Source organism: Trichosurus vulpecula, chromosome 4, assembly GCF_011100635.1.
Source record: "Trichosurus vulpecula isolate mTriVul1 chromosome 4, mTriVul1.pri, whole genome shotgun sequence".
NCBI classification, from domain to species: Eukaryota; Metazoa; Chordata; class Mammalia; order Diprotodontia; family Phalangeridae; genus Trichosurus; species Trichosurus vulpecula.
In genome coordinates, this window is record NC_050576.1 from 441,036,452 (window position 1) to 441,051,099 (window position 14,648).

Consider the following 14,648-nt stretch of genomic DNA (forward strand, 5'->3'; position numbering starts at 1 on the left):
GGAGTGAGCTCTCCTCACTGGAAGTCTGCAAGCAGGGGCTGGAAATCATGAATGGTGCCAAAATGAATCTCATTCAGTTACAAATTGGACCAGTCACATCGAAGTCCTTTCAAATGCTACAATTCATCAAAATCACTTGGCCTCCACCTCAGTTTCCTCAGCTGTAAAATGACCATTTTTGGTACACCTACCTCACCATGGTGTTGGAGGAGCTGTTTTTGTAAACTTGCTACAGAACTTTGAGTTCATAATAATTACCCTGTCAGAAGGGGGCAAAAGTGACCAAGGAATGTCACCTCTGTGGAAGAGAAGGGAAGACCGCTCTCTTCCAAAGACTCTGTCTCTCTTCACGAGGTGCCATCCTCTCCAGAGCCAAGGCCACCAAACTCTTCCCTCTGTGCTGGCTCACACCTGGCCAGTGACTGAACACAATCTGTGGCCTGTACCCACCTGGTGCCAAAAGCCCAGTCCAGCTGTGGCCAGTGCACTCTGCCCTTGGCAATCAGCCAGGGGAGAAAGCCTAGGAGATACCCTGAGGAAACAGAGGCCCAGGCAAGTGGAGTGACCTTCTCAAGAGCCAGACAGGTAGGAAGTACCGAACGTGGGCTTTGAAGCCTGGGCCTCCTGCTGGTCTCTCCCTAGACCCAAACATGAGCCTCCAGCTACTGGCAGGAGGTTTGGGCTCTTGGGTCCACTTGAAGAAAGAGGCTGACTGGACCTTTCACATCACAGAATTCATAGACCTGGGCTCCAGGTCTACCTCCAGTATTTCCTAGGTCACTCCACTTCCTCTGGGCCTGTTTTCTCACCTGTAAAATGAAGGTGTTAGATCAGACAGCCTCTGAAGTCCCTTTATCTTTGAGATCTGTGGTCCTCTGATTCTTGCATCAGACAGGAGGTTAGACTGATGGGATGGCCTCTCCAGCCCTATCATTCAGCACTAAGCTCTTGTGGTTCTCCTTAATTATCACATACGTGGATGTGCTTCCTGCCCCCTTCCTTCTTGGCACCATGGGAGAAGGGAGAAAAAGGGCCCCTCTGAGAAGTAGCAGAGCTTTGTCTTAGGAAACAGTGTGAGTGACTCTGGAAGCAGAGCTTCTTAATGTTCCTAAAATGAGCCCTTTTGGAGGCTCATGATGTCTAGAGTGGCATGAAATATGAGTACAGAACACACTGTACCCAATGGGCATGGCCCTGCCTGGAGTACACCTTCCTGCAGCTCAGCGCTTCCATTATCTCCATCCAAAAGGCTTCCTTCCACCCAACAACAAGATTCTGTTTCTCAAACCCACATAATTATCCATAGCATGTTTCCATTCTCCAGACGTCAATGCACACCTTGTTTCTTCAACCTGTTATTTTATGGATGTGTAATTAGCACGCATTCCATCTGCTGGCGACAGGGGCATGTGGAGTCTGCTGGTGATGTCTGAGATGGAGATGCTTCTTAACCCCTTCCTGTGGTGCTGAGCCCCAGGAAATGTGTGTGCCACAGTTACAGACTCCAGTGCATGGGGAGAGGGCCCACCCTGAGGTTTCAGAGAAGATGGACTTCCCACACACATGAACACAAGCTTTGGGCGTGCAGGCTCTGAGAAGATGCTTTCCATCAAATAGCATCCTAGGACCTGCTGGAGCCTGAGCAGGGCCCTTTGACATGGGAGGAGATGAGCCAGCTGGGACCTTCCTTCTGGAGGGAGACTCTGGCCACAGGCAGAAGTATGAAGGAATTAACACAGCAGCTTCAGGCAAACCCCTCTTCTTTGGAGTGGGATGAGTCTGGGGCTGCTTAGACCAGTGGTCTGGATCCTGTGGCTAAGGAAGGGCAAGGTTCTGGGTTAGAGCCCTGTGAGCACTAGCTACTTCTGTTACCAGCCACAGACTGACCCCAACTTTGGGTGCGGACTGATGATGCCTCAATGCCATTTAATCATCTCATCAATGTGTGCTGTGATCCTAAGAGGGACCAGCTGAAGGAGTGTGTAAGGCTCAGCACAGCCCATACCCACTGCCGGAGGGACAGCTCATGCTCACTTGCTGCTTGCTGGACTGGGTTCAGCTCTGGGTCACTCCTCCCTGTGGGCTAGGAAAATGGCTCATTGTGTACTTGGTTCATTCTCAGTTGGGCTTTCCATCCCAGGAAATGGGACTAGCCTTCCACTCCCCCTTCAGACAGAGCAGGATCTTCTCCAAACTTGTGTGTCTGTGTCACCAGCAGATGTTTCTGTCCCTCTTCCTCCTTCACCCTGGCCCCACCTTTAAGGTGTGCCACTGCCTTCCTGGGCCAACTCTTCCCCCTTCTCTTTCTGCATTCCAGCGTCCACACCTAGGTTTGGTTGCTAAATGGAGGACATAATGGATGGGTTTGTGGGAACCACCTGGTAGTGGAGATGGGGGTGGGTTCCATGGGTCTTGCTCAGGAAATTGGCCATTTGAGGTTCAAATCTTAGCCTTCCTAATAGGGATAGAGTAAGTCTTTCCATCCATTGAATGGGGGATAATAGTTCTAAGGAAGCCTACTTTGCCAAAGGGGTCTGTGGGATTCTCTGGAGCAGAGGATGGGTAGACACATCTGGGAGACAGGCATTCTGGGGCATTAAGAGAACAGAGTCCAGTAGAGCAAAAAAGGTCTGAGGGGCCAAGGGGAAGGCTTTGATTATCTGGAAGCCAAGGTTTTTAGAGGCCATTAGTGTGCCTGCATGAGATCCTTCTTCCGGCATTGCACATTCTTCTTGACCCCTAAAGGAGCTTACAATTCTTCTGGGTGGGTTTAGCACATGAGGGAGGATGTGAAGGTAGAATTGAGGAGACATAGCAGCTGAATGGTTGTGGGGATCAGTGTGTGAGAACAAGCAGCTGTAATTGTCTCCAAGGCTATGAACCTTCATGACTAGGACAAGGGCGAAGCCCTTGACAGAAACATAAGATTGGGAAAGGGGCTAGGTGGAGAAATAAGTTGATGTTTGAGATGGTTCTGAGACATCTGACAGGCAGTTAGAGATTAGGGAACTGGAGTTTGGGATAGAGGAGAAGGCAGGACATAGCGATCTGGGAAGTAAAGACCTCAGGAAGATAGATGAATCCATGGTAACTGATGAGATCACCCAGAGAAAAAGAAGGTGGCTCAGGACAAAGCCTGGCCTGGGTGGGACCCACAGGTAGGAGGAGGCAGGACATGAATGATGATCCAGCAAGGGAACAGTCAGACAAGCAGAATATGTGGGGCTGTCAGGTGTAAGAAGACTGGAGAGGGAGGAGGGGGCCAGGTGTCTGTGAATGCCAAACAGAGGATCTTGTATCTATTCTGGAGGTGAGAGGGAGCCCCTGGAGTATATTGAGTAGAGGGACATGTGGTCAGCTTTAGGAGGAGTGGCTGAGAGGAGGAGGGGGGAGAGACCTGAGGCAGGCAGATCCCCACCCCGGCAGCTGCTGCAACAGTCCAGGTGGGAGGTGAGGAGGGTCTGCCCCAGGGTGAGGGCAGGGTCAGAGAAGAGAAGGGGGCAGAGGGGAGAGATGTTTCCTAGGTAAACTAGACAGGCCTTGGCAACAGATTGGATCTGGGGGTGAGAGACAATGAGGAGTTGAGTATGGGACCTAGGCTGTGAGCCTGGGGGACGGGGGGATGATGGTGCCCTTGAAAGTAACAGGGGAATTTGGAAGAGGGGAGGGCTCGGGGTGAGAAAGATGATGAGTTCTATTCTGGACATGCTGAGTTTAAGACGTCTACTGGACATCCAGCTTGAGACGTTCAATAGGCAGTTGGAGATTCAAGACCGGAAATTAGCAGCGAGGCCAGGGCTGGCTAAGTAGATTTGGGAATCATCAGGATGGAGATGAGGCATCTAGGTGGTGCAGTGGATAGAGCACTGGACCTGAAGACTAATCTCCTTGAGTTCCCATCTGTCCTCAGACATTTAGTAGCTGTGTGACCCTGGGAAAGGCACTGTTTGCCTCAGTTTCCTCATCTGTAAAATGAGCTGGAGAAGGAATTGGCAAACCACTCCAGTGTCTTTGCCAAGAAAACCCCAAATGGTCACGAAGAGTCAGACATGACTGAAACAAGTGAACAGCAGAAATGAGCACTGAATCTGGAGGAGCTGATGACGTCACCAAGTGAAAGAGTACACAGAGAGAAGAGGCCCACTTGGAGTCCCAACTAAAATCCCGCCTTTCCCAGCCCCCCTTAATTCCAGTGCCTTCCCTCAGTCCATTTTTCCTTATCTTGATGTGACTTGTTTTGTACATAGTTGTTTGCATGTTGTCTCCTTGACCAGATTTTAAGCTCTTTGAAGGCAGGGACTGGCTTTTGCCTTTTTGTATCCCCAGCACTTAGCACAGTGCCTGGCATATAGTAGGTGCTTAATAAATGTTTATTTACTGATTGAGCCTTGGAGGAGAGCCACAGTTAGCAGGCATGATTCAGACGAGGGTCCAGTAAAGGGAAGCAGAGAAGGAGTGATCAGAGAGGTAGGAGAAGAACCAGGAGGTGTCAGGAGTGTCCAGAAGGCCTAAAGAAAAGAGAGTGTCAAGGAGGAGAGAGTGACCAAGAGTCTCAAAGGCCACAGAGAGGTTGGGGAGGAGCAGGACTGAGCAACAAAGTCCCACATCTCAGCTTGTTTGTTTCTGAACTGGGGCAAAACCCTCCTGAGTTTTTATTTCTCTCAATCCCACCACTAATCAGGTGACTGAGCATGGGGGGAGGAATGGGGGCAGAGACTTTGGGTCCATTTTTCTTCTGACCAGAATGAGCCCAAACTCCTTGTAAGGGTGGGAGGAGGTGAGTCAGTCATGCTGACTTGTCCAGGTTGTCATGTGGGCCAGCCCTCTGCCTCTCCTCCTGGGCAGGCATAGAGGCTCCCTGGCTGCTGCTCTTCAGGGTTCCTTCCCTGACCCCCAGATCATCCTCCGCTTCTTCTTCATCCCAACTACTCTGCCTTCCAAGAGTCTACTGTGACCCCTGTTTGCCATCAGGTCAATACCAACTTCCTTCCCTAGACTTCAAGATGTCCCATCAATCTGGTCCCACCCTACACATGGCCTCAACCAGTCCAGTCCCTCCCTTGGATTCAGTCACTGGGTCCTGGGTGTCCTCTGTTCATGGACTGCCATGTTCATCCCTACCCTGACACATGAACAGTTATTCAGGGCTAGGCTTTTCTTGTTCTACATCCATCAAAATCCTGCTTGTCCAGAGAGGACACATCCCTCTCACCATCTTCTCTGCCTACTGGTAAAGGCAGCCCTGTCTGGCTCATATGTGGCCATGCCAGGACATGTGGGCACTGACCTCCTGGTGGAGGGGGAGGGAGAGGAGCTGGGGATGGCTTTTATGATGCCCATAATGAGTCTGACTTTTCTCTCCTCTGTCTTATAGTCTGTGGTTATGCCTAGCCGACGAGGAACTGCAGAAGCATTGCAGATCACTGTGGGCCACATCTTGGGAGATGCTGGCAGCCCCTACCTCATTGGACAAGTAAGGACTTGAGAAGGGGCAGGGATTGCTTTCTCGAAGGAAGAAAAGGGTGCTTTCCCTCCCTGGGGCTGGACCACCTATGTTGGAGAGTGTCTGAGTTGGAAAGTCCCTCAGGGACATCCCATTCAGACCACATTGCACCCCATAATCTCCTCTGGAACACCACCAGTAAGTGGTCATCTATCTCTTACCACCCCCCACCCCAATCAGGCAACCAGCTCCACTCTGGGACAGCTTTCAGTGTGAGGAAGATCTTCCTGCTCTCTGGCCTCAACTGGCCTCTTTGAAGCTCCCCCATCCCTCCTTTTGTGGCTCCCAGCTCTGCCTTCGGGGGCCAAGGAGAACAAGCCTGGTCCCTCTCCTAGGCTATGGCTTTTCAAACATCAGTTGTGAGACTTGCTAGCCAGAGACTGAGGACATGGGAATCACTCCACTCTGATCTGTGGAAATGGGAAACGATGAATTCAGGGCAGAGTTGGAGGTAAAAAGTTGTGCCCAGCCCCAATTTTGGCAGCCACATGGAGGGTGGATTGGAGGGAGAGAGATGAATTAGAGCTGCCAACCAGGAGGTTACTGTGAGAGTCCAGCAGGACTGAGAAAGGTCTGGACTGGGCTGGTGGCTGGGGGAATACAGAGAAGAGATGTCTGAGAAGCAACAGGGAGGCAGAAAGGACCAGATGTGGTAACATCACCTCCCCAGTGAGACACGTAGGAAGGAATCAGGCATGACAATGAGGTTGTGAGTGACCAAAAGTGCAGCAGCGGGGCAGCTAGCTGGTGCAGTGAGTAGAGCACTGGCCCTGGAGTCAGGAGGACCTGAGTTCAAATCTGGCCTTAGATACGTGACACACTTACTAGCTGTGTGACCTTGGGCAAGTCACTTAACCCCAATTGCCTTGCCTTCCCCTCTACAAAGAAAGAAACAAAAAAAAGCAAGTGCCTTCAATAGTAGGAGGAAAATTGGTGAGTGGGCAAGGTTTGGGGGAAAGCTGATGAGTTCCATTTTGGATATGCTGAGTATGAGATACTGCCGGGACATTTTAGACACGTCCAAAAGGCATTTGGTGATAAGAGACTGAAGCTCAGGTGAGAAACTCAGGCTATCTTTACAGATCAAGCATCCTCTGCTTAAAGATACTAATTGAACCCAAGGGAGTTGAAGAGATCACTCAAAGAAATCATAGAGAGGAAAAAGAGAAGGGGGGCCCAAGGTAAAGGTCTGGCAGACACCTGTGGCTAATGGGTGTGACCTGGATAAAGAGCCATGAGAGGAAGCCAAGAAGCAGTGGCCAGGCAGGGAGAGAATCAGACCAGAACAGAGTCACAAACCCAGAGAGAGGAAGCCATTGAGGTCTCTTTATACAAACCCCAGTTTTTTCTTTCTCATTGGAATCACTTCCCTTTCTGTCCTAACAGTCATTCTCATGAGTTGTCATCACCCCTAGATTGGCTTCTCTTACAGAATTTTAGTCCATGATGTCTAACCATCTTCACCTCTGAAATTTGTTTTCTCCATACCTAGAGGGCAGATTGGACTGTGTGTGGCTTTCCTCACCTCTCACCTAGGTTCTAGGGAGGAGGGTCGGTCACTTCCTCCTCCCACCCCCCAGGATTCCCATCCTTCCAGTCCTAACAATCTCTGCCTTCCCAGATGTGAGAATCAGATCTCTAGGTGGTGCCTCTACCTTCTGAAGGAGGAACTTATAATTAGGCTAGTCCAGGAGTCATTGCTGGCTACTTTTTGGAGAGAGAGAGAGAGAGAGAGAGAGAGAGAGAGAGAGACAGAGAGAGAGACAGAGAGAGAGACAGAGAGAGAGAGACGAGAGAGAGAGAGAGAGAGAGAGAGAGAGAGAGAGACAGAGAGACAGAGAGAAACGGAGGGAGGGAGAGGGAGAGGGAGAGGGAGAGAAACTCCAGTATGTATATGTGTAGATACTTGAACACTTGAAACCTAGAGAGCAGCCACTTGGCTGTGACCAAAATCCAAATATTGCCCTTTCTGGAAGATGCTGCAAAAATCATCCTGCTTTCCCGCTGATGGAGCCTCTCAGCCTTATTTTTGAAATGCTTGAGGATGCTAAACTTTAGAGCTTCTTATGAATGTTACAGCCATACCAAACTTCTCTTCCTTCAGGCCAACCTCATATTTATTATTTGCCAGTCTGGTCTAATTACCAATTTTGTGGCCAATTCATTCACTGGCTATTTGCTTATCTTTTCTCTCCTGCCTGTCGTTCCCAATTGCATTCTCCTTCTGTCCCCCTCTTCAAAGCAGTTCTTAAGAATCCTTCTTAATCTTTGTTTCTGCTCCTGGTTCCTTCTTGTTTCTCCTTATCCCTGCTCCCCCTCCTCCAATCTTCCTTGGGAGTTACTAGAAATTGCCTTTGGATGGGAGATGGTTCTCTTTTAAATTTTCCTCATTGTCTCCACAAATTCATTCAGTCTCTGGCCTTCTTCACAAGTGCAAACCCCTTCAAGCCACCTTCACAATTTCCTTCTTTTTATTCAACCAAACACTTTTCTCTTCTCCTGCCCCTTTCCCCACAGAAGGTGGAAGGGGCTGCTTTGAAGAGAATTCAGCAGGTCTGAAGCCTTTGAGATGTGCCCTCAAGTAGCATCTGAAGCCAGAAGCAGCTGCCTCTGATCTTCTGGCATGGGTCTTCCTTGCATGAGGTCACCTCAAATTCAGTCCAAAACTAACGGCCAACTTCATCTAAGGCAAACTAACAGAATGATACTGATAGTGGACAGGGACCTTGGGGAGCACTTGAAAGGGAAGTTAGCAGAGCCCCTCAAACTTCCAAATCTGAAACTTTATGGTGAGCTGATCTGTGGGCAAATCTCATTTTCCACAAAAGGTAAACCAGGCAAATTTTACACGATGGCTCTTTGCTTGAAGAAAAGGAATTCCTATGGGATTCCTTTAAGCAGCAAATTTCCCCAGGGTACTGAGTATCCCAAACAATTGCCCAGAGGTCACTTTTTACCTGCCTTTTCAAGAACAAGTTGACTGCATGAAGTGAGGTGACATAGATGACCCCCACATGAAGCCTTGGGGCAGGGAGAAGATGAGGTGGCCACATGCCACCTGGGGAGATGGCACCCACTCCTGAAACATCCGGCAGGACATGACAGTGTGTGGGCACATCTCAGGCCCAAGTGCTATAGAAGACCAGAAAGGGGAGGTTGCTGTGCCTCCTACAGGAAGCCTTCCCTGATCTCTCTCTTGGTCTGTCAGTTCTCTTGCCCTCCAGTTGGCACGTGCACATAAAGCTGTGGGCATGCTGGATCTTCTCAGAGGCTGAGAGGCTTCCTGAGGGCATGATCTATACCTGCTTTTTTCCCCTGGTCTTTGCCTCCCCAATACTGAGCACAGTGCCCAGCCCATTCCTTAGCAAGGGATTAATAAAGGTTTGTTGAATTGGATCTGATGGAACTAGAATCACCGGGGAAGGCTTGTGGGGCAGGACACCTGAAGGACAGCTAGAGCAGCAGGTGGACCTGGGGGAAGGAGCAGGGAATGGCTGGTGCAGGAAAAGGGAAGGGGAAGGCCATGGTCAAGGTGAACAGCCCTTGCTATTGCCTGGGTTTGATCTTGGGAGAGCCTGACCCACAGACCCTGCCAGGGGGCCAAGCAGTTCCCAGCCAGCTTCCCTCAGCCTCTCCTTTTCTCTGAGCAGGTGTCCAGTGTCCTCCAGGCAGCCCATGGTGACTCCTCCTTGTGGCTTTTCCGAAGTCTGCAATACAGCTTCTTCATCTGCATCTTTGTTGATGTGCTGGGGGGTGCCTGCTTCCTGATGACTGCCCTCCACATGGAACGTGGCCTGCCTCCAGCCCCAGGTCACTCATCTGCTTATCTTCCTTTTTGGATTATAAACTATCTTGGCCTCATAAGTTCATAAGCACAAAGGTCTGGTGCAAGAAGGTACCTTAGAGGTCATCCTGTCCACCCTCTCATTTTACAAAGGAAGAAACTGAGGAAGGTCAGAAAACAGAAGGGGCTCACTCAAGGTCACCTCAGAGCCAGCATTTGAAGGAGGCTTTTCTGCCCCCATGCTCTCGTGCTGCTCCGTGGGCCTTCTCTGGGCTCTGGCCACAGGCTGACCTGTTGACCCTCACATGCCTTTGGTCCCAGGTAGGGGGAGGGTGCCTGAGCTTGTTGCTATCTTCTGATGTTCATCCCCCACACCCCCTGTCCCCCCAGAGTGCCTTAGTGAAGATGTGGCTGCTTGTCATATGCAGTCCTTGGCTATCTGCTCCCCACGCTGATGCTAACTTCTCTGTCCCCACAGCCATCGAAGAGTCCTGGGAGCACAGAGGATAAAGGTCTTGGCCTCCTGGGGCTGAGGGTCCCAGGAGTGAGCAGCCTCCATCTTCGCTTTTCTCTGACCCTGCCCTCAGGCTGTCTCCTGCTACCTTGACCTGGGCCTGGGCCCTGAGAAACTTACTGAGTCAGGAGGAACATCAGCAGGCTTGGCTGGGGAGCTGCCCTCGGTGCTGGCTTTGGAACTGGCTGCCTCCGGGAACTGGGCTGTTGGTCCTCCCTCTCCAGGCTGACTGTGCCAGAGCCTCTCTTGAGGGGTGGGTAGGGGAGGGGAGATGAGGGGGAGGCTGGAAAGAGTTCTTGGGCATTTCTTCCAGCCCAGGGCAGATTCCTTGTCAGGACCTGTCTTGGCTTTGGGAAACTACAGAATATGTAGCTCTTGGGGGCTGAGAAACCTGGCAACAGAGAGGTAACAAAACTGCACTGTGGCTTCTGTTCTGAGTGGGCCTCCCTGGGGGCATCGGGAGAGAATCCTGGGCATGCAAGGACCTGCCAACTGTGGGCTCAGTTAATCAACTCTTAGGTTTTGCTTGATTGGGTCCTAAGCCATCTGTCAGCCTCCAGCAGCTTCTGGGAGGAGGTGGGAACCATGTACTTGGGAAGGGGCTGCTGTGGGACAGGAGAATGGATGAGCACCTTCTGGACTCAAAGGGAGAGCAGGGAAGTGGGGGAAGCTGCTCCACATGTGTCTTAGGACTCTTTGAGCCATCAGGAAACATCTGGGATTTGTGGAAGGCCAACCCTCCTTTCACACAGAAAGGTCCCAAGTCAGCTCCCCAAAGGTGCACCAGGCATCTGCTAGAGGCAGCATATGAGGGCTACTTAACCCTCTCCTCTCCTCTCTCCCCACAATGACTTCCTCAAAGGCTCTAATCAAAGCCCACCTTCCATAGGAAGCTTTCCCCGGTGCTCCCAGCTGCTGGAGCCTTCTTCTGACACGACCTTCCACCGACTCTGTCTCTATCGCAGTCATGATGATATTAGTAATTAATCAGGATAGCTAGCACTTTTAGGTCTCCTTCTATCCTGACAACAGACATGGGAGGTAGGGGCTGAGATCATCCCCCTTTTTTATAGATGGGAAATGGGGGCAGAAAGGGGTTGTGACTTGCCCAGGACCACGCGGCTGGGAAGAGTTGAGGCCCCAGTGCGCTATACAAGGTAGCACCTGGTTGCTTCAACTTACTCGTGACTATGTTTTCTGTGTTGTCTCCCCCATTAAACCACAAGCTCCTTGAGGGCAGCCTCTATTTTTACCATTCTTCTCTCCAGGGTGTAACACCACACTTGGCACATAGTAGGCTCTTAGTGATTGCTTGTTCAAAGGCAGAGAAGAGGGTGTGTATTCCTGGAATGGGGCAGAGCTTGGACAAGTGCACAGAGCTGGCAGATGGGGTGCAAGCTGGGGAACAGCCAGCAGCCCGGTTTGGCTGGAGCACAGAGGGCAGACGCATGAAGTGAAGCCAGGAAGCTAGGAGCTCTGCCTGGCACCAGCTACCAGCCTGGTTTCAGGGGATCAAGCTTTGAACCCTAACTCCCTCCCTCTTCCCCCACAGTGCCCTTTCTTCTTTGGGACCTCCTTCCTCCTCCAGGCACAAAGAAGGAGTAAGGGGAGCATGGGGTGAGTCAGTGAATATTTACTAAGTGCCTACTATGTGCTGGGCGCTGCACTAGGCACTTGGGATACAAAGACAATCCCTGCTCTCAAGGAGCTCACAATCTAATGGGAGAGGCATACATAGGACACACTGGAGATAATCACCAGAGGGATAATGGAACTAGCATTAAGGGGGATCCGGCAAGGCTTCTTGAAGGAAGCCGGAGAAGGCAACGTCAGAGCAGAGGAGGAGAGTGTTCCGGATCTGGGGCATGGGCAGAGAGAATGCTTGGAGCTGAGACATGGAGGCTCTTGTTCACAGAAGAGATAGGAGCTTGTGTCCTGGGCTCAAAGGGGATGTGGTGGGGAGGAAAGAAAGGAGGGGCAGGGTACAAAAGGCTTTGAATGCTGATCTTGGAGGTGATAGGGAGCCATTGGAGGTTATGCAGTGGGGCAGGAGAGGGGGGGGTGACATAGTCAGACCAGGGCTTTAATTCTGAGGTGAGACACTTGCTTTCCTAGGGTCCTGGTGCCTGTGTGGATGCGACCTAGGTGGGGTCATGAGCACTTCATTTCCCATCCTTTGGCCTTAGTCTTATCCATTGGACTAGATGGTTCCTAAGGGCCTCCCTGGCTGGAAATGCTCCCTTGGCGGCCTTGCTACATTGGTAGAAAGTGAGGTGGCTGTGAGGGAGGGGCCCCTGTGGCTGTCTTCTGGTAAAGCAGGATGGGCTGTGGTCTGCATCATGGGAAGCCATGCCCACTTTGATGATGTCGCAGGCCCACTGGAGAAACCCAGGACCAGCCAGGCAGGCTGAGGAGGGTCTGTGGACCAGAGGGAATTAGGTGGTCAGCTAAGGAGGTTTCAGCATCCTGTACTGCAGTCACCAGCTGGGCAAGAGCTGGGCAGACACTGGGCAGGATGGGCAGGCATGAAGAACGTCTAGTCCTGGCTGTACCCAACAGGTGGCAGCTACTTGTGCCCAACTCTTGGTGTCTGTGCTGGCCCCAGCATTGGCCTGGAGCACAATCTGTCCTAGGAATCCACAGACAAGGACCAGACAGGCTGGCAATGGAAACAGGAAGGCTCCTGTAGCTACTTCGTGGAGTAGGCAAGGGAGGAAATGCCTGGGAGTTCTACTGCCAGGGGAGGAGAATTTGATGAGGCCGGAGAGTCTGGCTGGAGCCAGGTTGTTGAGGCTCTTCTAGGTCAGGCCAAAGAATAGTACCAAAACAATGGGGAGCCTCTGAAGGTCCTTGAGCAGGGGTGTGACACAGTCAGAGATGAGCCTTGGGAAGGTTTTTCTGGGGCTGTGTAAAGGAAAGATGAGTGAGAGTTTGAAGGACCTAGGAGGAGACTGGAGATTCAGGGAGAGGCAATGAGGGCTCCCAGCCCCCTCCAGCCTCCGCTTGGAGCACTCCATTTGTGGGGAGTTCACCACCTGCCTGGGCAGCCCATTCCTATTTGTGACAACTCTTTGTTAGCACTTGAAGGCTAAATCTGCCTCCTCACAGCGCCACCCCCACTCCAGCCCCCATTGCTTCTGTCCTTGGGTTCCTCCCTTTAGGGGCTTCAGTCAGCTCTCAGTTCCCCCCACCCAGGTCATTGGTGTTCTCCCCTCCTCTCCCCTCACCTTCCTTCCCCTCCCCTCAGGGGCCAAGAGTGATTTTCCCCAAGCACAGTTTCTACCATGTCACACACGCACCCCCCCCCCCAACTCAATAAACTCCAGTGGCACCCTATGGCCTCCAGGAGCAAACACGGCATTTGAAGCCCTTCATCACCTGCCCCCTCCTTCCTTTCCAGTCTTGTACCTTACTCCTCCACATACTCTTTGCTTCAGTGATCCCTTGTCTCCTGGCTGTCCCACAAAAAGACCATCCGTCTCTCAGCTCTGTGCCTTCTGTTTGCTTGTCTTCCATGCTTGGAATACTTTCTCTCCTCTGCTCTGACCACTGACCTCCTTGGCTTCTTTGAAGTCCCAACTAACTCTCCCTTTCTACAGGAAGCCTTCCCTGGCTCTCCTAATTCCAGAGCCTTCCCTCTGTTAATTATTCCCTATTTATCCGGGGTAAAGCTTGCTTTGTATTCATTTGTCCACTTGTCTCTTCCATTAGGCTGTGGGTTCTTTGTGGGCAGGGACTGTCTTTTACCTCTTTTTGTATCCCCAGCACTTAGCATAGCACCTGGCACATAGGAGGCATGTAATAAATATTGGATTGAAACAGAGGATTTTGTACGTGCTCCTAGAGGTGACAGGGAGCCCCTATAATGAATTGGGTGGAAGGACAAGACTGCTGGGAGTCAGGCCCACTCAATTTCATCTAATTACATCAGACCCAACAGTCCAGCTTGTCAGGCATCATTTGGCTTGGGCCTCTGTCCTCCAGCATGGAATAATCACAATTACTGTGGACCTCCAATCAATAGGAGTTGGCCACTGCTGGAATATAGGGGATGTGAAGGAAGGCAGAAGAACCCACTCATTGAGGCTCTGAGCTGCCAGGGCATCCCTTTTGTCTGGACCAACATCCCCTCTGCCATGTGACAGTGTTTGCTTGCAGCCCTCCAGGGCTGGGGAGCTCCCTCCCTCCCTGCCTCCCAAGGCCCGTACCTCTCTGGAATACTTTGGGATCCATTCCAGCTCAGGTCAACCAACACTCATGGAGCATCTGCTTTGTACAAGGCTTGGTGCTGGGCCTGGGAACATAAGAAGGAAACAGCCCCCACTCTCAAGGTGTCTGCCTTTCTGGGGGAGACACCCACACAGACACCAAAATAAAAAGTGCAGACAAAGTGAGAATAGAAAAGGAAGCGGGCCCTCTCAAGGGAGGGGAAGTTCAAAGAGGGCTTCCTGGAGGAAGCAGCAGCTGAATTGGGCTTTGGAGGAAATGGCTGAGAGCTGAGGAGGGGAGGATTTACCCGGATGATGAAGGCATTGGCAGAGTCACCGGGAAGGTGGCAGCAAGGACAGGGAGAGGGAGCAGAAAGCAAGAGACTGCAGAAAATCACACACCGGAGTGGGGCTGACTGCGTCCACTCCAAAGGTTCTGCTGCCCAATCTCAGCGGGCCCTCACCAGTGCAAGGTGATCCCCAGACCACTGTTCCAACCTGGCTCTTCTCGCTTCCAACACCTTCCCCTACTCAGCTGACTATCTCACCTTTAACTTCTCACTCACCGAGAGCTCCCTCTTCTCCCCTTCTCCTCTTGGCCCCTCCAGCTTCCCCCCACTCTCTCCTTCGTTCCGGTTT

General features: G+C 51.6%; 1 protein-coding gene across 1 annotated transcript in view; it reads left to right on the forward strand.

The window, feature by feature from the left end:
• SPNS3 (sphingolipid transporter 3 (putative)) overlaps positions 1-9,797 on the forward strand; it is a 59,272-nt gene extending 49,475 nt beyond the window's left edge. The window contains exons 10-12 of the mRNA XM_036754278.1: positions 5,375-5,473; positions 9,154-9,313; positions 9,766-9,797. Coding sequence (XP_036610173.1) covers positions 5,375-5,473; positions 9,154-9,313; positions 9,766-9,797 — 291 coding nt within the window. The remainder of the gene's footprint in view (positions 1-5,374; positions 5,474-9,153; positions 9,314-9,765) is intronic.
• Positions 9,798-14,648: the final 4,851 nt, after the last annotated feature.